This window comes from Xenopus tropicalis, chromosome 4 (assembly GCF_000004195.4).
Source record: "Xenopus tropicalis strain Nigerian chromosome 4, UCB_Xtro_10.0, whole genome shotgun sequence".
NCBI lineage: Eukaryota > Metazoa > Chordata > Amphibia > Anura > Pipidae > Xenopus > Xenopus tropicalis.
In genome coordinates, this window is record NC_030680.2 from 144,016,369 (window position 1) to 144,040,231 (window position 23,863).

A 23,863-nucleotide genomic window follows, 5' to 3' on the forward strand; every position below is an offset into this window, starting at 1 on the left:
AGAAATAATTGTATTATTCAGTGTAACTGGTAATATGAGGATATGTTTGTTTATAGACTGGAAACTATCAAACGGTTCCTTACCATTTAGAAATAAAATACTGAAATGGATAATAATGGAACGGCAGGTTGGTGTTTATGGGGGGGGGGGGTTGAGACCTGATTGGTGGGCCCTTTGATCAGGTTTTCTGCCTCCCCCAGTCCGACGCTGTTGGAAACCCTTCCCCTGGGCCCCCCAACACCTTGAATAAGTCATGATGGGGGGGTATAAATGATAACCTTACAGCCTTTTGCTTGAATATGAGAATGGGTTGGATCAGCAGTGACATTTCTGGTTCCTCTCATTAGGAGTGTGGGTTTCACACGTTACTTAGACCTCCGCTGAAGGAGGATTTGGGAGTTTGCGGTGCATTTCTAATTTTCACATGTTTAATCTTCAGACTGAATGTCTCCGCTCGCCAGTTTCCTACCCCTGACTGTCGGTCGCACGTGCAGCCCATAGCCGTGCATTGCAGGGACCGCCAGTTAGAGCCCCCCCTGCTCTGGGAATGTGAGATGCACGGTTGGCAGTATGAGAGCCCCCAACTGCCGCTCGCTGCTGTAAACACTGATTCACTTTCACACTGCATTCTGTTTATGATTCAGCGCCGGGTAATCTACTCACTGAGCCCCTGCCTGGCGCTGAGTGGGCTGCACCCATATCTTACCCTATGCTTCCTACATCAACTGTAATTATAATCTTCTGTACAGATAATATAATCTGTAATAATAAAACAGTACCTGTACTTGATCCCCACTAAGATATAATTACCCCTTATTGGGGGCAGAACAGCCCTATTGGGTTTATTTCATGGTTAAATGATTCCCTTTTCTCTGTAATAATAAAACAGTACCTGTACTTGATCCCAACTAAGATATAATTACCCCTTATTGGGGGCAGAACAGCCCTATTGGGTTTATTTCATGGTTAAATGATTCCCTTTTCTCTGTAATAATAAAACAGTACCTGTACTTGATCCCAACTAAGATATAATTACCCCTTATTGGGGGCAGAACAGCCCTATTGGGTTTATTTCATGGTTAAATGATTCCCTTTTCTCTGTAATAATAAAACAGTACCTGTACTTGATCCCAACTAAGATATAATTACCCCTTATTGGGGGCAGAACAGCCCTATTGGGTTTATTTCATGGTTAAATGATTCCCTTTTCTCTGTAATAATAAAACAGTACCTGTACTTGATCCCAACTAAGATATAATTACCCCTTATTGGGGGCAGAACAGCCCTATTGGGTTTATTTAATGGTTAAATGATTCCTTTTTCTCTGTAATAATAAAACAGTACCTGTACTTGATCCCAACTAAGATATAATTACCCCTTATTGGGGGCAGAACAGCCCTATTGGGTTTATTTAATGGTTAAATGATTCCCTTTTCTCTGTAATAATAAAACAGTACCTGTACTTGATCCCAACTAAGATATAATTACCCCTTATTGGGGGCAGAACAGCCCTATTGGGTTTATTTAATGGTTAAATGATTCCTTTTTCTCTGTAATAATAAAACAGTACCTGTACTTGATCCCAACTAAGATATAATTACCCCTTATTGGGGGCAGAACAGCCCTATTGGGTTTATTTAATGGTTAAATTATTCCCTTTTCTCTGTAATAATAAAACAGTACCTGTACTTGATCCCAACTAAGATATAATTACCCCTTATTGGGGGCAGAACAGCCCTATTGGGTTTATTTAATGGTTAAATGATTCCCTTTTCTCTGTAATAATAAAACAATACCTGTACTTGATCCCAACTAAGATATAATTACCCCTTATTGGGGGCAGAACAGCCCTATTGGGTTTATTTCATGGTTAAATGATTCCCTTTTCTCTGTAATAATAAAACAGTACCTGTACTTGATCCCAACTAAGATATAATTACCCCTTTTATTGGGGGCAGAACAGCCCTATTGGGTTTATTACATGAATTTTAAGTAGATTTTAGGTATGGAGATCCATGGATAACTGGTCCCATAACTTTTTTTTTTTATTATTATATTTTATTTTTATTAAGATGCTTTTTTTTTTTTTGTTTTTGTTTTTTTGCATTTTAATATTGCATTGTATAACTAGACTAAATGTAATATCACGTTTCTGAAGGCATTAAACGATATAATTAGTATTTTAGACGTGACTAATGAACGCAGAAGAAACAATATCCCAATATCTGATTTTCCTGTGACTGTCTATTCCCACTCAGGATACCCATCCCTCTCTCTATTCCCACTCAGGATACCCATCCCTCTCTCTATTCCCACTAAGGATACCCATCCCTCTCTCTATTCCCACTCAGGATACCCATCCCTCTCTCTATTCCCACTCAGGATACCCATCCCTCTCTCTATTCCCACTAAGGATACCCATCCCTCTCTCTATTCCCACTCAGGATACCCATCCCTCTCTCTATTCCCACTCAGGATACCCATCCCTCTCTCTATTCCCACTCAGGATACCCACCCCTCTCTCTATTCCCACTCAGGATACCCATCCCTCTCTCTAGACCAGTCAGTAATAACAGAGAATGAAGCCCCTGTTCCCTGAAGCCCCTTCAGTGCTTGTCTCGCTGGTGCATCTCTCATTGGCCCACAGAGCTGACAGGCGGCTGGCGTCAAAGGGAAATATCTTGCTTTAATTGTTGGCCAAGTCTCTGTTAATCCAGGGGAGCATTTGAGATTCTGTCCAAGTGTTGAATTTCCGAGGCCGCTGAGGTCTGAATTCCGTTCCCCAGCCTACAGGCTGCTGCAGCACCAGTCAGCATAGCTAATGCAGATAGATTTCTGTCTCTCTCCCTCTCTCTCTCGCTCTCTCTCTCCCTCTCTCTCTCTCTCGCTCTCTCTCTCGTTCCCCCTCTTTTTTTTTTTTTTCCCTTTCCTCCTCTCCCTTTCCAGCTCTGGCTGTCTCACACTAGGCTTTGATTCCGTATAAACAGACTGCTGCTAACTCGCAATGCTGAAGCGGCGCTGGCTCTTGCAGCACAGATGGCTACATTAGGAATGATCTACCTTGGGATTTTTCTCAGATGAACGTGGCATTTCCATGCTAATCATTATTTCTCCCTTGTTGCTGTTTTCCAGGACTCCCGGTCCCAAAGAAGAGCCCAAAGTCGGTAAGCCATTTTTTTCCTTTTTTTTTTTTCTTACATCTCCCCTTTTTTTTTTTAATTGCTGATTTTGTACATTTTGAGCTTTGCTTGTTGATGGGGCAGTGTATACAATGGGATATTTGGGGGGATGAATGTTGTCATTTGTGCTCGTTATCCGTCCGTGCTGCATGATCAGCGGACAGAATGCAGGCGTATTGCAGTTGAGCGTCTTTATCTCCTCTCTTTAATTATCTTGGGTTACTTTTACGCCAGTCACATTTTGAGATCGGGGAGCCAAAGCTCACGTCCTTTTCTTTTTTCCTTTTTTTGGTGGGGGGAATATTCTTGTGGCTCCACCTTCTTTCCTATATTACAGGGTCTTTAACCCCATGGGCACCATAGGGGCACCAAGTGCATCCAAGGGGGGGTTAGCCACCTGCTTCCCTACCGATCTTTCTCTAATTTTTATATTTTTTATGATATTTTTTACATATTTCTTTAGATTTTATCCATTCTTACTAGGAAAATGGATATATTTATGCCCTATACCCACACTAAGGAGCAGAATATATTTTCTTTATACCCCCCCCACCCCAGGAGATGGGTTGCAGGTGTCGGCAGGCTTGGGACTCGGAGGCTTAATGTTATTGCTCCGACACGCAGTGTTATCCTGCCTTCTATCCAGGAGAGTGCAGTAAAAGCCAGCTGCTGCCAAAGTCACCTACACTTTATTTTAATGTACACATAAATATTTACACAAGGGCCTTTCCTATAAACGCAGAGAGCGACCGGATGGGCGGAATTTTTTTTTTTTTTTTTAATTTTACTGACAATTTCTGTAAATATAAATTAAAAAAATATATAAATATAATAGTCAACACATTAGATACAAAACAACTGGTGCCTTTTGGGGGGGGTATAAAGGTTTAGTTGTTTTCAATGGGCAGTAATGATTCAGTGCAGCTTTAAATTTAGCTTGACCCCCCCCCCCCTATTTGTTTTGGATACAGGCAGGGCCTCATTACCAATACAGCTTTTCTTTCATAAATTATTCATTAGTGGCCCTCCCCCCTTTTCTTGTTTCTTTTCTGTTTATTTGCCCCCTTCCTTCTGTATTCACTTAATGAAAATATTGGTAACATTTATGGATAAATTATATATATATATATATATATATATATATATATATATATATATATATATATATATAATGTATATAAAAATTTCACATTTTAGCCATTTTATTTTTAATGGTACTGTCACTTTAAGAGGGAAGGATAATAATTGTTTCCTGCAAAGAACACGCTTGGGCAATGTCTTAATTTGTTTTGAATTTTCAAATATAGGGATGTTTTTCTTTACAATGTACAGTAAGTTGTAAGGAGCATTCTGATTATTATTATTATTAATAACATGTATTTATAAAGCGCTGTACAATAAGTGGGTTACATACATTGGACATACAGAGTAACATATAAAGCAACCAATAACCGATACAAGAGGTGAAGAGAGCCCTGCCCAAAAGAGCTTACAATCTACAAGGAGAATATTATTATTATTATTAACATTTATTTATAAAGCGCCAACATATCCCGCAGCGCTGTACAATAAGTGGGTTTCATACATTGGACATACAGAGTAACATATAAAGCAACCAATAACCGATACAAGAGGTGAAGAGAGCCCTGCCCAAAAGAGCTTACAATCTACAAATGGACCAATCCCATAATCCTCATTTTTTTTTTAATTCATGTTTTTTAAAGACTGTATTTACAGTTGAATACAAACGGGTGTTTATCTTGAGATAAAGAAGCTAATTGGGTTTTTTTATATCGTTATTTTGCAGTGGAAACCTTGAAATAATTGATAGGCTACCAATAGCTCGGGGCCTGGGAGAGTGGTCACGTGACCGGGTACCGCTGTCACTTTGCATTATCACAACCCCAAAGAACTGCGGGTTTGTGCGCTCACAGCCCAGTCACTAAATGTCACATGTATGCTGATTTGAACGAGCCTTGATCACTTACCCTTTAGTGACAGGATCAATTCCGTCGCTTGGTGACAGGCCTCTATGTAATCCTGAGGGTTGTATTTTTATAATTTAATGGTTTATTCTAATATATGAAATTCCCTCTCCAAAAAGTTTTTTTTTTTTTTTTAATTCTAGATCATTTTTTTTTAAATAATAATTTATTATTGCAGTTCTGCCACAGCTGGGTCACGGCTGTTTAATGCTCAGTGATGTAGATCATGTACGTGCCCAGTCATTACGTTCCAGGGTTCTATCCCACTATCATCCTGCGGGGGGCAGACTCGGACACAATGAAGTTTTTCTCTGTCTGAACAGACAACATAGTAATTTCCATGGCAACTGCCAGAAAACATGATGCTGATGCAGCAAACTGAAGTGAAACAGAGCAAATTCTGCAATATTTAACACCAAATTTTATGGGCTACACACAGGGCCCTTCCCCATTGGCTTGTTTGTGTCTCTTTAAAATGGCGTTTTTCTCATTTTATCAAAAAAACACTCTGCCAATGAAGAATGGTTTAATTTTATATTATATTTCAAGTGTGGGAGGATCTAGGGCCACAGTGGGAGGATCTAGGGCCACAGTGGGCGGATGTAGGGCCACAGTGGGCGGATGTAGGGCCACAGTGGGCGGATGTAGGGCCACAGTGGGCGGATGTAGGGCCACAGTGGGCGGATGTAGGGCCACAGTGGGAGCCACAGGCAAGAGCAGATATTTTTTTTCTGTAGAAAAACAATAAATGCACACAAATTACAGTAAACTTCACGTGACCACTCTCCGAGGCCCCAAGCTATCATACACAGGATCGGACTGGGGGGTAAAGGGTCCAGCTGGGCTGTCGCACCCCCCAACCCCCCAAAGTGCCCCCTAACCCCCCCCAACAGGGGCCCCAGCCACTGCCCGACGTCCTCCCCTGAGGGTAAGTGGGTAAGTGAAACGCGTCAGGGAAGGGACACCTGCAGGTGGGGGAGCGCTGATAGGGATCGGGCAGGGGGGGCCAAGCCAACCGGGCACCCTAGGCAACCCGGTCGGCCACCTCGCCCCTGCGCTATCGCATTGCACCCCCCCCCGTGTGTGTTGGCGTGCATGGGGGGGTTGTGATGCGAATCGATAGTTTATTGCCCCCACCATGTAATGACAAGCGGCGGGGGCAATGAAAACGGAGCATAGACGCCCCCCAATTGTTGCACCCTAGGCAGCTTTGCCCTACACCTAGTTCTAGCCCTGGGATTGGATCTGGGCCATCGGGTTTTTTTCCCGGTGTCCCAGCGGCCCAGTCCTACCCTGATTATACGCTTATAAAAGCAGATAATGTCATTTAGAAACTTTGTAAACACAGTTCAAATTAGCCCAATAGGTTCATTCTTCTGTGGTCAATGCTCTTTGGGCAACTGTGCTAAAAGAAGGCATATTTAACAGTTGCATGGAGGCGGGGCAGGCAATTACTTTCACTTTCCATTCAGCACTTTCTAGATATCATTGCATTTACTTATCCTGTACATGGGCAATGAGCATCAGGTGCCAGATTGTGGAGCACAAACAAGAGTTTGGCATGATCTCTTAATAACAGTGTTTACAAAATGGCAGCTGCCTGCTTGCTGTGACTGTGCACAAGATTTATAAACAAGATTTATGTCATTTGTCACGTAAGTAAAGTTTATTTTGCCCAACTAACGTGATAAAAGGGATTTGGAATTGCTTCTTAAGGCGACAGGTCGCCTGTAATGGCCTTTCAGGTTTCAGCCCTAATTACTGAGATGGCAGTTTCCACTAATTAGTGCTTTTCTTCGATTCTGTGGGGATGGAATCTGTTATTGGTTCTGTTATTCAAAATATACTGCATATTACTGAAGCCCAAACTACTTATATATAATCCCAAATCTGTTAAAAATTCCTAAATGTCGGCTGAAAAAATGCCATCCCGATTGTCAGCGTTAACAAGATGATTCTTTAAAGATTATTACCGAGACCCCACGTCTCCAATTCTCCTTGAGGGAGGCAGAAAGCACTCGAGCAAAAAATTGGTACCTCTTCGCTATCCTCGCTGCCTTACTTTCATTTCTTCCCTCCCAAAGCCTTTTTCTATATTTATTGGCCAAAAGCCGGCATTTTCCACACAAGCCATTTTTTTTAGATGGAACTTCTATGGGCTGATTTATGGCGCCCAGTATCTATTTATCCAAGGCAATTATTTTTCTAAGAAACTAAGTAAAATCAGGTTCCAATTGTATATCCTAAGTTGTGCTCATTGGATGGGATGCAGAAAAAAAATAATACCAGCATACTTGACAGGCTGCATCTCAGTCTGCAAAGAAAGACTGGCTCTATTATTTGGCTTCCATTAACCTTTTCAATATGTCATAGGTTTTTTCTTTTGTCTATTTATTTTTCTTTGCTGAGTATAAGGGCATAGTTTATTGGTCACAGGGCTGTTTGTAATTACTGCCTTGGCAGGAAATCTCTATGGACTGTAGAGTAGTCTTAGAGCCATTAGTTGAGTTCCATGTAGGACTGTTCAGCTATAGCCCGCTACATTAGGGGTTGTAATAACAAATAGGCTTAGGGGGAGCCTTTTGTGAACTCTGTGACATCCTACAGACCTAGAACATTTGGGGAGGAGTTGGTTGCACTCAAGCCTACTCCTTTGTTTCTAGGCTGTAATGTCTATATTGTCATGAGTTTAAAAACAACTGATGTTGATGGACATCCCCACTTGGCCTAATGTACCAGTCTACCTATGGAGAACTAGACATCCAGGGCCCACTCTCACAACAATAAGATAGTGATAGGTCTTATATAGCCCTTTTTTGGATATAAGGATTTTTTTGGAATCATCTTGAACTATCATCTAATCATCCTGAGCTCACAAGGTCCTGGGACCAGAATATTCTCCATTACAGACCAGTTGGTGGACATCCCCACTTGGCCTAATGTACCCATCTACCTATGGAGAACTTGACATCCAGGGATATGCCTTATATTGCCCTTTTTTTGGATATAAGCATTTTTTTGGAATGGGCTTGAACTAGAGCCCACATGGTCCTGGGACCAGAATATCCTCCATTACAGAGCAGTTGGTGGACATCCCCACTGGGCCTAATGTACCACTCTACCTATGGGGAACTTGACATCCAGGGATAGGTCTTATATACCTCTTTTTTGGATATAAGGATTTTTTGGAATGGTCTTGAACTAGAGCCCACAAGGTCCTGGGAACAGAATATTCCCTATTACTCTGACCGACCAGTCCAACCTTAAGAAGAGCTAATGGAATCTAGTACGATCATGGAAACGATAGCTAAAAGTCATTAGGGCAGTGGTTCTCAACCTTCCTAATGGCGTGACCATTTAATACAGTTCCTCATGTTGTGGTGACCCCCAACCATAAAATTATGCCTAAGACCATCGGAAATATGTGTTTCCAGATGGTCTTAGGCGACCCCTGTGAAAGGGTTGTTCGACCCCCAAAGGGTCCCGACCCACAGGTTGAGAACCGCTGGTCTATATTGTCATGAGTTTAACGACAAGTGATGTTGGTGGACATCCCCACTTGGCCTAATGTTCTAGTCTACCTATGGAGAACTTGACGTCCAAGGCCCACTCTCACAACAATAAGATAGTGATAGGTCTTAAATAGCCCCTTTTTTGGATATAAGGATTTTTTTGGAATCATCTTGAACTATCATCTAATCATCCTGAGCCCACAAGGTCCTGGGACCAGAATATCCTCCATTACAGACCAGTTGGTGGACATCCCCACTTGGCCTAATGTACCAGTCTACCTATGGAGAACTAGACATCCATGGCCCACTCTCACAACAATAAGATAGTGATAGGTCTTATATAGCCCTTTTTTGGATATAAGGATTTTTTGGAATGGTCTTGAACTAGAGGCCACAAGGTCCTGGGAACAGAATATTCCCCATTACTCTGACAGACCAGTCCAACCTTAAGAAGAGCTGATGGGATCTAGTACGATCATGGAACTGGTAGCTAAAAGTCCTTTAGAGGCTGTATATATATTTGCACATATGTGGTGGCAACGTGATTAATTATTGAATAGGACCGTTGTATGAGTATAAGTATAGAGAACCTCATAATCCGTTCTCGGTAGGTTGATCACCGCGTAGGAAAGACTTCTCCCTGCATGTTGGTACTTAAGGTTCTAAGTGAAAGTACCACTTTGAACCGCCGCCAATATCTCTGTTGTACTTGTTTCCTTCCAGCAACCACTTGAAAGGAAAGACAGCCAAAACAGCTCGCAGCACAGTGTTTCCAGCCAGCACAGTGGGCACACTGCTTCACCCCATCACGCCGCGCCTGGGCTCCCCGATTATCCTACCAGCGAGGCGCCGGCTGTCGACCAAGCCGACAACTCCGGGCAGAAAAAGCCTGATCCTTTCAAAATCTGGGCCCAATCCAGGAGCATGTATGAGAACAGACGTAAGTATTGGTGATTCTGCTTCCGTTCCCCCCCACCCTTCCCCGCTGTAATTTCTTCTCTATCTCCCATTATTTATTTATTGCCCCCTCTCTGGGCAGGAACGAGGGTTTCTTTCTGAAAACATCAGCACGCATGTAACCTTGATGTAGCCGTGGCCGTAAAGCCTCGGATATATTTTATTTCCAGAGAGAATGCAGAGGTGCCTCCGCACTATATTATCCGCTTTACATGGCATAAATATTGATGGTGGAGCGCCAGGGCCGACTTGCTGTGCCTTGTGTATTATTTAGCCCGTGTTTGCTATTGGGCCCTACAATATTCCGTTTGAAAGCGCGGACGTGTTTCTGTAGAGGGATCAAAAAAAAAAGAAGCGTGCGATGGAATATATTTCTAGTGACTCGCGTGAATCGATAGCAGAATAAAGAGCGTTGGATTGGTATTGATGTCTTGTCTGGCCTAACGGGGCGTTAATGTGCCCTAATCGGGGAAACCTATAGAGCCAAGAGGGATAGAAAATGCGATTTCTCTAAAATAAGGACCCAGAACGTGAGGTTTGGTTACTTGGAATTAGATACCTTAGCTGCGAGCATGTGTTCTTCCAGTAAAGGTTTATGTAATTAATGTTTTCTCTGTTGGCTTCCCTTAGAGAATAAAGGATATATTGCATTGTATGTAATATGATAATTCCTTCTCTATAGCTGCTCCATCAGAGCTCTTATACGTATAGCGAGGCTCTAACTCATCCCTTATAATACATGAGTGATACTCAGAGTTCCCTGTATAACTCAGCCTGCAGCCTTGTGCCTTTATATGGGGGGCACAGAACCCCTCAGTGACTGCTAATATCCTTATCATTTACAGTAGGGGGTACATTATCCCTTATAATACATGAGTGATACTCAGAGTTCCCTGTATAACTCAGCCTGCAGCCTTGTGCCTTTATATGGGCACAGAACCCCTCAGTGACTGCTAATATCCTTATCATTTACAGTAGGGGGTACATTATCCCTTATATATGAGTGATACTCCGAGTTCGGGTCCTATGTGGTTTCACTGCTTTATGGAGAAAATAACACCATTCTGAATCAGGCACCACTGTGACCAAACCAACCCCAATACCAAAATCTGCCCCCAGTTCTATTATATTACGGTGCCTGAATATGAGGCAGATTATAATAGTGCTTTCTCACTCTCATTTTTTTTGAGGAGGAACCTGATAAATCACCATTTCTACTTTACTCACTTAATGATAACTTTTAGAGGCTACTGGTGGGATCAATGTCTTCAGGTTTTCTAAAGGTTCAAACTCTATCCCAGTAGTATTCTACAGGTATGGGACCTGTTATCCAGAATTCTAAGGACCTGAGGTTTTCCGGATAAGGGGTCTTTCCGTAATTTGGATCTCCATAAGTCTACTAAAAAAATCAATAAACATTTAATTAAAATTAATTACACCCAATAGGATTGTTTTGCATCTAATAAGGATTATTTATATCTTAGTTGGGAGGCGGGGCTTAGGGAACAGGGGGCGGGGCTTAGGGATTGTTCCAAACCAGATTATTACATAATGAATAAGTCCGGTTACTTGTTTCCCTGCTGTGAGTGCGACAGCCCCCGAAGTGATTTTTTGCATTTAAAGAACAAAAAAACCCCAACACAATTACACTTTCAGTACGAAATTCAAATCAGATGTGAGAATATTGTATTAGGTTATTATAAAAACAGTGACAAGTTCTAATTACATGGCTGCAAATGTGCAATTCCCACAGGACTCGCTCCCCCAAAAAGCTCCAAGGGGAGTGAATGTAGAGGAAAGGGTTAACCCACAGGCTGAATGTCTCATCATATCCAAGCAGTCTGCATTTTGCCTGTAATGTCTCTTTAAAGGGAAAGACGCTCTCATTTACTCCCAGCGCTTGCCCCATGGGACCAATAGACTGCAAATGCTGCAGAAATGGAGGTTTGGCTCATTAGGAGCCTGGCGTTTTAATTGAGAGATTCCCCCCCCATTGGCAGTTTGTGGCTGGTGGCATTGGAGCCACGTAATGAGGATTTTTGGGATTCAAAAGGCGTTTTGAAATATAGCAGCTTGTCTTGTAATGGGCTTCATACAATGACATAAATACGGGAATATTTCTGCAGTGTTCCCTTATAGATATGTGTGTAATGGTTACAGTCTGGGCTGTGGGTGATGGTGGGACTGGGGCAGAGAAGGGTGCAATGTAATGTACTAATCAAACCATTTTACCCTTCCATACCTGCTTCCCAGGGGCTATTATCCCCCCACTGCTACTATAGGCACCATCTCTCCCTACTATACCTGCTATCCCACAGCCCCAGTCCCTTCCCAGAGGCTATTATCCCCCCACTGCTACTATAGGCACCATCTCTCCCTACTATACCTGCTATCCCACAGCCCCAGTCCCTTCCCAGAGGCTATTATCCCACTGCTACTATAGGCACCATCTCTCCCTACTATACCTGCTATCCCACAGCCCCAGTCCCTTCCCAGAGGCTATTATCCCACTGCTACTATAGGCACCATCTCTCCCTACTATACCTGCTATCCCACAGCCCCAGTCCCTTCCCAGAGGCTATTATCCCCCCACTGCTACTATAGGCACCATCTCTCCCTACTATACCTGCTATCCCACAGCCCCAGTCCCTTCCCAGAGGCTATTATCCCCCCACTGCTACTATAGGCACCATCTCTCCCTACTATACCTGCTATCCCACAGCCCCAGTCCCTTCCCAGAGGCTATTATCCCCCCACTGCTACTATAGGCACCATCTCTCCCTACTATACCTGCTATCCCACAGCCCCAGTCCCTTCCCAGAGGCTATTATCCCCCCACTGCTACTATAGGCACCATCTCTCCCTACTATACCTGCTATCCCACAGCCCCAGTCCCTTCCCAGAGGCTATTATCCCACTGCTACTATAGGCACCATCTCTCCCTACTATACCTGCTATCCCACAGCCCCACTCCCTTCCCAGAGGCTATTATCCCCCCACTGCTACTATAGGCACCATCTCTCCCTACTATACCTGCTATCCCACAGCCCCAGTCCCTTCCCAGAGGCTATTATCCCCCCACTGCTACTATAGGCACCATCTCTCCCTACTATACCTGCTATCCCACAGCCCCAGTCCCTTCCCAGAGGCTATTATCCCCCCACTGCTACTATAGGCACCATCTCTCCCTACTATACCTGCTATCCCACAGCCCCAGTCCCTTCCCAGAGGCTATTATCCCCCCACTGCTATTGCAGCTATTCATTTTTTTTTATTTTTTTTATTTTTTTTTTACCCAGTTCCAGACTTTCAAGAGCATGATATATTTTTGTGGCGAAAGGAAACTGGATTTGGGTTTCGAATTCTCGGTGGAAATGAGCCTGGAGAACCAGTAAGTCATTTTACTCCCTCAAAAAATATAATCAGCTACAAAAACCAACAGGAATTGAATATTTAAAAAGTTATTGTTCCTTTCTGTCAGTAGGTAGTCTCTATTTATATCTCTATTGAAAAGACGCCAACATTGCTTGAGCAGAGACAGGCCATAGAACAGCACAGGGTATTGATTGCCACTAGAGGCGCTCTTGCCTTTGATGGGTTCATCTCTATGGTTATATTTTCTCTTTGAGTTCCATTAAATGCCAGTGGTGTAAATACCCAACCCACCAGGGAAGCTTTTTGCCACTATGTTCTTTATGATACAAGGATCAAACTGGATCAATTAAACCTTTCTCCCCCCTAATAACTATGTATCATAGAGGAGATGGAACAAATGCTGTTAAAATTGGAGATTAAAGGCTTTTTGCCTAATAACTTCACAATATAAAATGAGTGTTTATAGCAAGTCATTATTTTGCATACTAAATAAAAGACTCTTCTAGCAAATTGGTTCTCATGGCAACAGGAATATGATGAGAGTTTTTGGAGACATAAAAATGGCTCATTTATTTATTTTTTTTTCCCAAAGATCTGTGGCCAATAGCATTTAAGTTCTCTTCCCTGTGGTGGCCGTTGATTGGCTTTGTATTTGTCCCGGTTGTGCCAAATATTAGCCATAGAACACAAGGGGCTATGTAATAAAAGACGCTAAGTTTGCCCAGGACCAATAAGATGTTTGCTTTTAAACAGGTGACCAGTAAATTGCCATTTTAGCGGCAATGGGATATATACGCAATATAAACCTACTTACCGGCAACGGTTTTTCTCCTCTGGACAGATCTTCATAGGTCATATTGTGCCACTGGGGTCAGCGGATGCCGACGGGCGGTTGCGCTCTGGTGACGAGCTTATCTGTGTGGATGGAACAGCGGTTGTTGGAAAATCTCATCAACTCGTCGTACAGCTTATGCAACAGGCTGCGAAGCAAGGACACGTCAATCTAACGATCAGACGAAAAACGATCTATCCGGGTGCGTACAGAACGGGTATCCATCTTCCTGCTGAGTTTAGTACAGGGGAATCCCTATGTGCCATAGTTTTATGGTATCTCTCTGTACAGGCTATGAGCAAACTTAGGGGGCTGTTCCTGCTGAATTGTGCTTAGTACAGGGGAATCCCTATGTGCCATAGTTTTATGGTATCTCTCTGTACAGGCTATGGGCAAACATAGGGGGCTGTTCCTGCTGAATTGTGCTTAGTACAGGGGAATCCCTATGTGCCATAGTTTTATGGTATCTCTCTGTACAGGCTATGAGCAAACTTAGGGGGCTGTTCCTGCTGAATTGTGCTTAGTACAGGGGAATCCCTATGCAGCCATAGTTTTATGGTATCTCTCTGTACAGGCTATGAGCAAACTTAGGGGGCTGTTCCTGCTGAATTGTGCTTAGTGCAGGGGAATCCCTATGTGCCATAGTTTTATGGTATCTCTCTGTACAGGCTATGAGCAAACTTAGGGGGCTGTTCCTGCTGAATTGTGCTTAGTACAGGGGAATCCCTATGTGCCATAGTTTTATGGTATCTCTCTGTACAGGCTATGAGCAAACTTAGGGGGCTGTTCCTGCTGCATTGTGCTTCGTACAGAGAATTACCTATGCTGCCATAAGTTGAATGTATCTCTGTAGAGGCTTATGGGCTGTTCCTTCTCAATTGTGCCTAGTATGGAGAAATCCTGTATTCCATTTTATGAGATCATTTTTCTTTCTTCTTTTAGTTCCAAAGGCAGAGAACGAAGCTCCTGCATCACCAGCATCCTCGCACCATAGCAGCACCCAGCCGGCGTCTCTAACGGAGGAGAAGCGGACGCCCCAAGGCAGCCAAAACTCCTTAAACACTGTCAGTTCAGGCAGCGGCAGCACCAGCGGCATTGGCAGTGGCGGAGGCGGCGGGAGCGGCAACGTCAGCACCGTGGTTCAGCCGTATGATGTCGAGATCCGACGCGGTGAAAATGAAGGATTTGGATTTGTCATTGTGTCTTCTGTCAGCCGGCCAGAAGCCGGGACTACTTTTGGTAAGTGGAGTGATAATTCTTTATAATTACGGTTATAGGGCTGCTGAACCTCTGGGCTGGTACTGTAAGTTCTGTATATTCAATACAGCGTTTCTGGCCGTATTCATTCTTAGGTTTTACTTTTTATACAGGTCCTTTTCAAAAAATTAGCATATTGTGATAAAGTTCATTATTTTCTGTAATGTACTGATAAACATTAGACTTTCATATATTTTAGATTCATTACACACAACTGAAGTAGTTCAAGCCTTTTCTTGTTTTAATATTGATGATTGTGGCATACAGCTCATGAAAACCCAAAATTTCTATCTCAAAAAATTAGCATATTTCATCCGCCCAATAAAAGAAAAGTGTTTTTAATACAAAAAAAGTCAACCTTCAAATAATTATGTTCAGTTATGCACTCAATACTTGGTCGGGAATCCTTTTGCAGAAATGACTGCTTCAATGTGGCGTGGCATGGAGGCAATCAGCCTGTGGCACTGCTCAGGTGTTATGGAGGCCCAGGATGCTTCAATAGCGGCCTTAAGCTCATCCAGAGTGTTGGGTCTTGTGTCTCTCAACTTTCTCTTCACAATATCCCACAGATTCTCTATGGGGTCCAGGTCAGGAGAGTTGGCAGGCCAATTGAGCACAGTAATACCATGGTCAGTAAACCATTTACCAGTGGTTTTGGCACTGTGAGCAGGTGCCAGGTCATGCTGAAAAATGAAATCTTCATCTCCATAAAGCTTTTCAGCAGATGGAAGCATGAAGTGCTCCAAAATCTCCTGATAGCTAGCTGCATTGACCCTGCCCTTGATAAAACACAGTGGACCAACACCAGCAGCTGACATGGCACCCCAGACCATCACTGACTGTGGGTACTTGACACTGGACTTCAGGCATTTTGGCATTTCCCTCTCCCCAGTCTTCCTCCAGACTCTGGCACCTTGATTTCCGAATGACATACTTTGGACCACTGAGCAACAGTCCAGTGCTGCTTCTCTGTAGCCCAGGTCAGGCGCTTCTGCCGCTGTTTCTGGTTCAAAAGTGGCTTGACCTGGGGAATGCAGCACCTGTAGCCCATTTCCTGCACGCGCCTGTACACGGTGGCTCTGGATGTTTCTACTCCAGACTCAGTCCACTGCTTCCGCAGGTCCCCCAAGGTCAGGAATCGGTCCTTCTCCACAATCTTCCTCAGGGCCCAGTCACCTCTTCTCGTTGTGCAGCGTTTTCTGCCACACTTTTTCCTTCCCACAGACTTCCCACTGAGGTGCCTTGATACAGCACTCTGGGAACAGCCTATTCGTTCAGAAATTTCTTTTTGTGTCTTACCCTCTTGCTTGAGGGTGTCAATGATGGCCTTCTGGGCAGCAGTCAGGTCGGCAGTCTTACCCATGATTGCGGTTTTGAGTAATGAACCAGGCTGGGAGTTTTTAAAAGCCTCAGGAATCTTTTGCAGGTTTTTAGAGTTAATTTGTTGATTCAGATGATTAGGTTAATAGCTCGTTTAGAGAACCTTTTCATGATATGCTAATTTTTTGAGATAGGAATTTTGGGTTTCCATGAGCTGTATGCCACAATCATCAATATTAAAACAAGAAAAGGCTTGAACTACTTCAGTTGTGTGTAATGAATCTAAAATATATGAAAGTCTAATGTTTATCAGTACATTACAGAAAATAATGAACTTTATCACAATATGCTAATTTTTTGAAAAGGACCTGTATACCCTGTACATTTGTTTATCCAGGAAGTGGAAGTATCATGTGTCCCCGCCCCCTTTCTCCTATAAAATCAAGCAACTACTCATTTAACCATTAAATAAACCCAATAGGGCTGTTCTGCCCCAATAAGGGGTAATTATATCTTAGTTGGGATCAAGTACAGGTACTGTTTTATTATTACAGAGAAAAGGGAATCATTTAACCATGAAATAAACCCAATAGGGCTGTTCTGCCCCCAATAAGGGGTAATTATATCTTAGTTGGGATCAAGTACAGGTACTGTTTTATTATTACAGAGAAAAGGGAATCATTTAACCATTAAATAAACCCAATAGGGCTGTTCTGCCCCAATAAGGGGTAATTATATCTTAGTTGGGATCAAGTACAGGTACTGTTTTATTATTACAGAGAAAAGGGAATCATTTAACCATTAAATAAACCCAATAGGGCTGTTCTGCCCCAATAAGGGGTAATTATATCTTAGTTGGGATCAAGTACAGGTACTGTTTTATTTTTACAGAGAATTAGGAAATAAGTTTTAAAATGCTGAATTATTTTATTAAAATGGAGTCTATGGGAGACGGGCTTTCCGTAATTCGGAGCTTTCTGGATAATGGGTTTCTGGATAAGGGACCCCATACCTGTATTAGCAACTGAAATTTAAGATGAAGGATTTATAAGCTTTCCAAGTACTTTGCCCATGGATTTATTCCTATAAGGAGCCGACGATCATCCGAAGCCCCAGACGGCAGTAAAATGTGCAGTTATTGGGCCCCTCTTCTGCCCACGCCTGCAGGTTTATGGCCTCTGCGCGTCTGTATAGGGAGCAATAAAAGCAGGCGTAAATTATATATGGAAAGCTAAGTAGCAGATGCAGTTTCCTTATTAACTTCTGTTTTAAATAAAATATACTGCAGGCTGCGCAACAATTTGCGGCCTTTAGTCTTAAAATCTGATGCAGAAATGATTTTTTAATAAGGCACTTTAGGAGCCACTGTTGCTTTTTTAGTATTCAGGCTTTTAAGTGGAGCAAACAACTCCCCGGCTGGGACTTTCTGCACCAAATAAACTGATAAGAGCAGTTTTGGAAATTGCAGGGATGGCCTTTAGGTCTATAGAGGTCCCACTGAGTGTCACACAGACCTGAAGGCTGTCCCTGAAAGTCAACAAATAGAATTATTGCTGAATGTTCACAATGGGGTACAGAGCAGCTTCCAACCTCACCTGGGACTATATAGACCATGTTCCTTATCTACCAGGCCTTCTTGCATCTCCCTCTACATTATTGAGCTTGGTCTCCTTGGGCCACCAGAGAACCTGGAAACCAAGTCCCATGATCATAGCAAGCACACGCAGTGTCAGACTGGCCCACCAGGATACCAGGAAAACTCCCGGGGGGCCCAGGTGTCAGTGGCCCTCCTGCTCCTGACCATTTGGCCGGCTTCATGGTAATTCCCTATTTCTGAATGGGAACAAAGAGGAGAAATAGATGGAAGAATAGATGCTAGCGTGTAAATAAAAGACTAGGGGAATAAAGAGGTTGGGTGAGGAAAGGAGGAAAAATAGTTAGGAGAGTGGGCCTAGGGTCTAAGGTTTTCTGGTGGCCCCTGGGGTCCCGGTCCAACACTAAGTACACATAGATAGATCCAGCTGGTTTATACAGGCTCTATGTGGAAATAAAAATAAGCAGATGGGAATTATCCTTAGTTGAGGCCCACTTGGAGATATTCTGGTAGTCTGTGCCCCTGATCTGCCACAAGCCCCACTCGCTTTTGGGTAGATTTTTGTTCAGTAAGTGAATTATGAACAAGTCCTGTTTGGAGGTATGATACAGTTCTTCTGTAATGGGGCACTATTTTGATACTTCCCCTGCCACTTCCAGGAGGAGAACATGTTACACGAGGCCCTTACCATGGTAGTGGAGAAAAGATCTTTCCATGTTGATTGTTCATGATTCTCAGTAACTTGGGCTCCATAAATGGGATGTGTTTTATTGGTAATACAGAGAATAATAGACCACATGGTGGTTCTCAACCAGATGTCCATCCCTAGACACCGGTGGAGCTACCTACCCAGCCATCTATTACACTAGACTTCAGTGAACCTGAGGACTGCTTTGGCCATCTATCCTTATATCTCAGTCATTGAGCATGAAGGACTCATTTTCAGCCCTTTGTCCTGACTTCCATTAAGGGTCTTCATTTAAGACTCTCCAGAGTCACCTCGGCAACATCCATTCTCTGCTATGAAGTGGAGGCCAAATAAGTCTAAACCATCAGAATTTGGCTTATTTGGCCTTCATTTCATAGCAGAATATGGATGTGGGCCAATAGGGTTTTACCACCAGTTTTTACTTTTTTTTTTCTGCTGCTGTCATGCTGATTGCCCACTGATTATTCCAAAAAGTTGACAAATGAAAATCAGTCTGTTTGTAGCAGAAAAAACAATGTCCGTTTCCACAAAAAAATATATTAATGGGGTTATGTAATAAATGATCGTAGGCTACTTGTCTAGTAACCCATAACAACTAATCAGCAGGTAGCATTTGCTGGTCAGCTCTTAGAAACCAATCAGATGTTTATTTTCAATGGGTTACTACTATGGTCAAACTTAGGACTTTTTATTATATTACTGCATAAATATTCAAATAAAATAAATCAATAAAGGGCACGGGAAAGAATAAATCTGATTTAGTAAATAGGGCCCTTAACTCTGTATTATAAAGGCTTTCCATTTAATGGCAACTGTCCCTTTTATGTGCTAGAGTTTTACTACGGATCTAATGAGGGCCATAAATAGAAAGCACATTGATTGCAAGTTTATCAAGGGAACGTATGGTTATAAAGTGTTGGTGCTACTGGAAGGAAATTTTTATATTAAGCTGTAAAATAAAACTATTTAGCCCAATCCCCTTTAATAAGGCATTTTAGCTCATTCTCTGTGACCAATATTAACAAACATTTGGTGTCGGAATTACGTTTTTGGGAGCATCACTATAATGAAAGGCGCTCTCGAAGATATTCCTGGTCCCCCATTCCAAGCAGAGCTGTGTAGGGGTGATCAAGAGCCAGAAGCAGTAAAGGTGGGCATACACGCGAGGTCGCCAAGCGAGCGGATCTTCTCCCGATATGGGTGGGCGATATTGGAGAAAATGTAGGCTAATTCGATTGTTTTGCCCTGGGGGCAAATGATCGAATTATAACGGGAGCAATGGGCGCAGTTGGTTCAGGGACCACATCAACGAGCCCATGGGGTCCCCAATCTGACTGAATCTTTTAACCTGCCCGATTGAGATCTGGCCAATTTCAGGTCAGATGTCAGTCGGGCAGGCCCCTCATTGCTGCCCTAAGGGTCTAAGGGACCGATATCAGCAGCTACAATCGGCCTGTGTATGGCCACCTTAAGGGACAGTGTTGGGGGTGTTTGGGGCCCACCAGGGGCGGGCACTCAAGGGAGGAGGAGTTGACTTGATGGGTTGATTCCCGGTGGCAACCCTGGACAAATCAATTAATCACTTAATGTTTGTCCTTTTCCCTTTATAAGTTGGCCTAGTCTGACCCTGGTTAGGGAAAGTGGCCAAACTAGAATTACTACCTTTCTTTATGTTAATACTGGCAATTTGGTTGAGGGGCAGGGAGTGATGCCACCTGGGGTGGAGTAATGATATAATGGGGCGTGTAGGTGGACATGCCACGATTGGTGATTGGCCACGGAGAGGGATTTATAGGTAGGGTTGCCACCCTTACAAATTTACCTGCAAATATAATGCCATTCAATTAGTAATACCGGCAGTGGCCTTAGCTGGCGGTTTGCCGTTGCTAGCCTGGTCACATACAAGCTGGGTGGCAACCCTAGGCCCAACATGGCCGCTGACAAATGTTATGCACAGCTCAGTCTTTGCTAGTGCTTTAGGTGCAGTTTGGAAAGGGGCAGTGGGGGGTTTTCTGGGAGGGTTAGGTTTCCTTTCCTTATACTGAAACTCATTAGCCAGAAAGGTATGAAAAACATTAGAAAGAATAATTGGTTTCTTCCAGGAGGTCGTGGACAATCTATTGTGAAGTCTACTATAAAGTCTCTCCAAAGCAATTATGCCCTAAGCTCTACCCATTTATTAATAAGCCAATTAGTGACTGTCGTTGCTTAAATGTTGCATTATGTTATATATACTGTATGTACATTGTTATTATTATTATATTATTATGTTAAACCTGTGCATGACGTCACAATGGTGCCTGCTCTTGTACCTGCACTTTGTACCCTTCTCATGGGAGTCCGCTCGGGGCTTGCTATGTTCCTTCGGTGGTAATAAGAGAAGCCGTTTCCATTTGCTTTCGCACGCGGCACTAAGCACCTGAGGTGAATGGGGGGGTTGCGGATAATAAGGGGATGGGGGTTATTCTTTAATGCTCAAGAAAGGCCTAAACATTGGCAAGTGTATGTGGGCTGTTTTGTATTAGAAAAATTCAACTGAAAATACCAGTCAGGGCTACGGCAGAGTGATACACAAATACAGTATGTAGCAATAAAGTAGTCATGGGATAATGAAGGGAAAAATGATTGAAGAAAGAGCTATTGAGTATAGAGCCATCTGGCTTGGATTCCGGGCTGTTAATATTAACTGCTGCTGGATCCTTGTAGCTTTATGGTCATAGCTTTCTCTCTCTTTCAGTCATAAAGGAAAAACAAATACAATTCCCACTAAGCTCCTATATAATCAGATCTAATGCAGAATGACTTGGGTTGGGTTCTCTCTGGATCCCTGTTTCCCAGACCCAAGGACATGACTTCAAAATAATGGGTGAAATGTTTTGTGTTGAAAAAACGCCCATAGACTCCAGTGTATTTGGAAAAAAAAAAAAGTCACAGGGCTTGGAAAAAGTCGCCACTGCCCGTAGACTTCAATGCGTTTCGCAAATTTCCGGAGAAGTGAAATGAGTGGAGAGTGTCACTAGTGGAGAGCAGAATAGATGGCCCTGACTTTTATACACTAGCAGGGATGCAGGCAAACATGCTGTAATGCTTGGCCAGTAAGAAATGATCTCTTACTGGTCTAGCAGAGATAGAGCAATGAAAGCAAGCCCCTGATTGGCTGCCCTGCATTACAAGACTATAATCCTATGTTCAAACCTTAAAACTCAAACCCACGACTTGCCAATGTTTTTCTGCCGAGCAAAAACTCTCCTAATACCCTATTTTTTTGGCTTCAGGCGTTATTAACCCTTAACCTTCTTTTCCCTTTTCAATCCTTCTCTCCTGTGCCCTTCCGATATCTCTCACACCACTTTTAACAAAACCAAAACAAAAAAACCCACCACAAATACCTAAAGCCGGCAATGCATGTGTGGCCATGCCTCACAAAATAGGTCGGATAATAGAGGGGAGCCCCGCGGATCGCTGCGGCAAGCTGAAAGTGGGGGACCGGATCTTGGCCGTTAACGGGTGCTCCATCACCAACAAGTCACACTCGGACATCGTCAATTTAATAAAGGAAGCGGGGAACACCGTGACTCTGCGCATCATTCCCGGCGATGGTAATGTACAGCTTTGTGTTTTTCTCTGTTGAATATTTTATTGAATATTTTATTCTGCTTCGCGGAAAGTAAATGATAACCTTGAAATGCAGGAAGTCTGCTTTATTAGACTGGAGCCCGGCAGGAGCTTATCTGATACCCGACGTATCCTGCGGTGTTTCTATGGGGGCTGAGACACTTGCTAAGGGATGCTTCGGGCAACTCAGCCAGTTCTGACTTCAAACACCTTCTGGACATCAAACACAACAGTGTTGACTGCAACTCAATGCTGAGGCATAAGCAAAAAGTTTTCTTTGCTTTCCTTGGCTGAACCCGGCGGCTGAATGCTGTGCTACTATATCTACTGTAGGTTCCAATCAAATCATCAGATGAGACATAGGGGCTTGTTTATTAACCCCTATGGGCACAAGTGCTGGAGGCCTAAAGAGTAGACTTTTAATCATATACTATTAATAAAGGACCCTGCTTCTTTAAAAATGTGCACGGGTAAATTATCTTGTTTGTCGATGTTTCCAAATGAGCAGATATTTTCTAAATTTGGCCACCCGTGTACTAAATCACGTGGGGGGCAGTAAGATACTGTCCATTTCAAGATCTGTTCAATTTGTTATATGTGATACATGTCACAGGGCACTTAGTATATTGTATACACAGGAATTTAGCTTGTAATTCATTGTGTACGCTAAATATGTTCACAGAATATCATGGGTTAAATGGAGGTGAATATGGGGTTAATTGTCCCCTGAATTCGGCATTGGAGCCAGAGAGATATTTGATAGATGAAATACACCGCAGTAAGATGCTGTCCATTTCAAGATCTGTTCAATTTGTTATATGTGATACATGCCACAGGGCACTTGTTATACTGTATACATAGGCACTAAGTTTGCATTTCATTGTGTGCACTAAATACATTCACAGAATATTATGGGTTAAATGAGGGTGAATATGGACGGATCCTCCTCTTCCTGTGGGTATTTAAACACTTGTTTGTATTTGTACTATTAGGCTTGATAAAGGGCTGGATTGAAGCCCGAAACGTTGCCTTTGGCACTTGAGTAAACCAGAGTGCTGCTGTTTTCCTCATTTTTTTTTTTTTACTATATCTACTGTAGATTCCAACCAAAACATCAGATGAGACATAGGGGCTCGTTTATTAACCCCTATGGGTACAAGTGCTGGAGCCCCAAAGAGTAGACTTTTAATCGTTTGTCGATGTTTCCAAATGAGCAGATATTTTCTAAATTTGGCCACCCGTGGACCAAATCACATGGGGCCCCGTACAGACCCATTACATCAGAACTTCATGCTCTGATACCGTATGTACCCAATGGGATTTTGTAGCCTTAAGGTGGTCAAACACAGGCAGGTTTGAGTCCTTTAGACCAATTTGGCTACTTATCTGCCCATGTATAGGAACTTCAGATGGGCCCCCACCATCAACATCTGGCCGAAAATTGGCCAGGTGTCAGTCGGGTAGGTTTGATTTTCCCTTTGAATCAGAGACCACATTGGCTCATTGATGTGGTCCTTGGTCCAATGGC

General features: G+C 43.0%; 1 protein-coding gene across 14 annotated transcripts in view; it reads left to right on the forward strand.

The window, feature by feature from the left end:
• The window catches only part of magi1 (membrane associated guanylate kinase, WW and PDZ domain containing 1), a 299,144-nt gene that overhangs the window by 255,195 nt on the left and 20,086 nt on the right, over nt 1-23,863 (forward strand). For 12 of the 14 annotated variants that reach the window (XM_031901235.1, XM_031901239.1, XM_031901241.1 and 9 more), the window contains 6 exons: nt 3,133-3,164; nt 9,400-9,616; nt 12,933-13,024; nt 13,850-14,042; nt 14,783-15,079; nt 22,116-22,319. In XM_031901235.1, the coding sequence (XP_031757095.1) occupies nt 3,133-3,164; nt 9,400-9,616; nt 12,933-13,024; nt 13,850-14,042; nt 14,783-15,079; nt 22,116-22,319 (1,035 nt within the window). The remainder of the gene's footprint in view (nt 1-3,132; nt 3,165-9,399; nt 9,617-12,932; nt 13,025-13,849; nt 14,043-14,782; nt 15,080-22,115; nt 22,320-23,863) is intronic. The other 2 variants (XM_031901231.1, XM_031901232.1) reach the window with 1 other exon arrangement.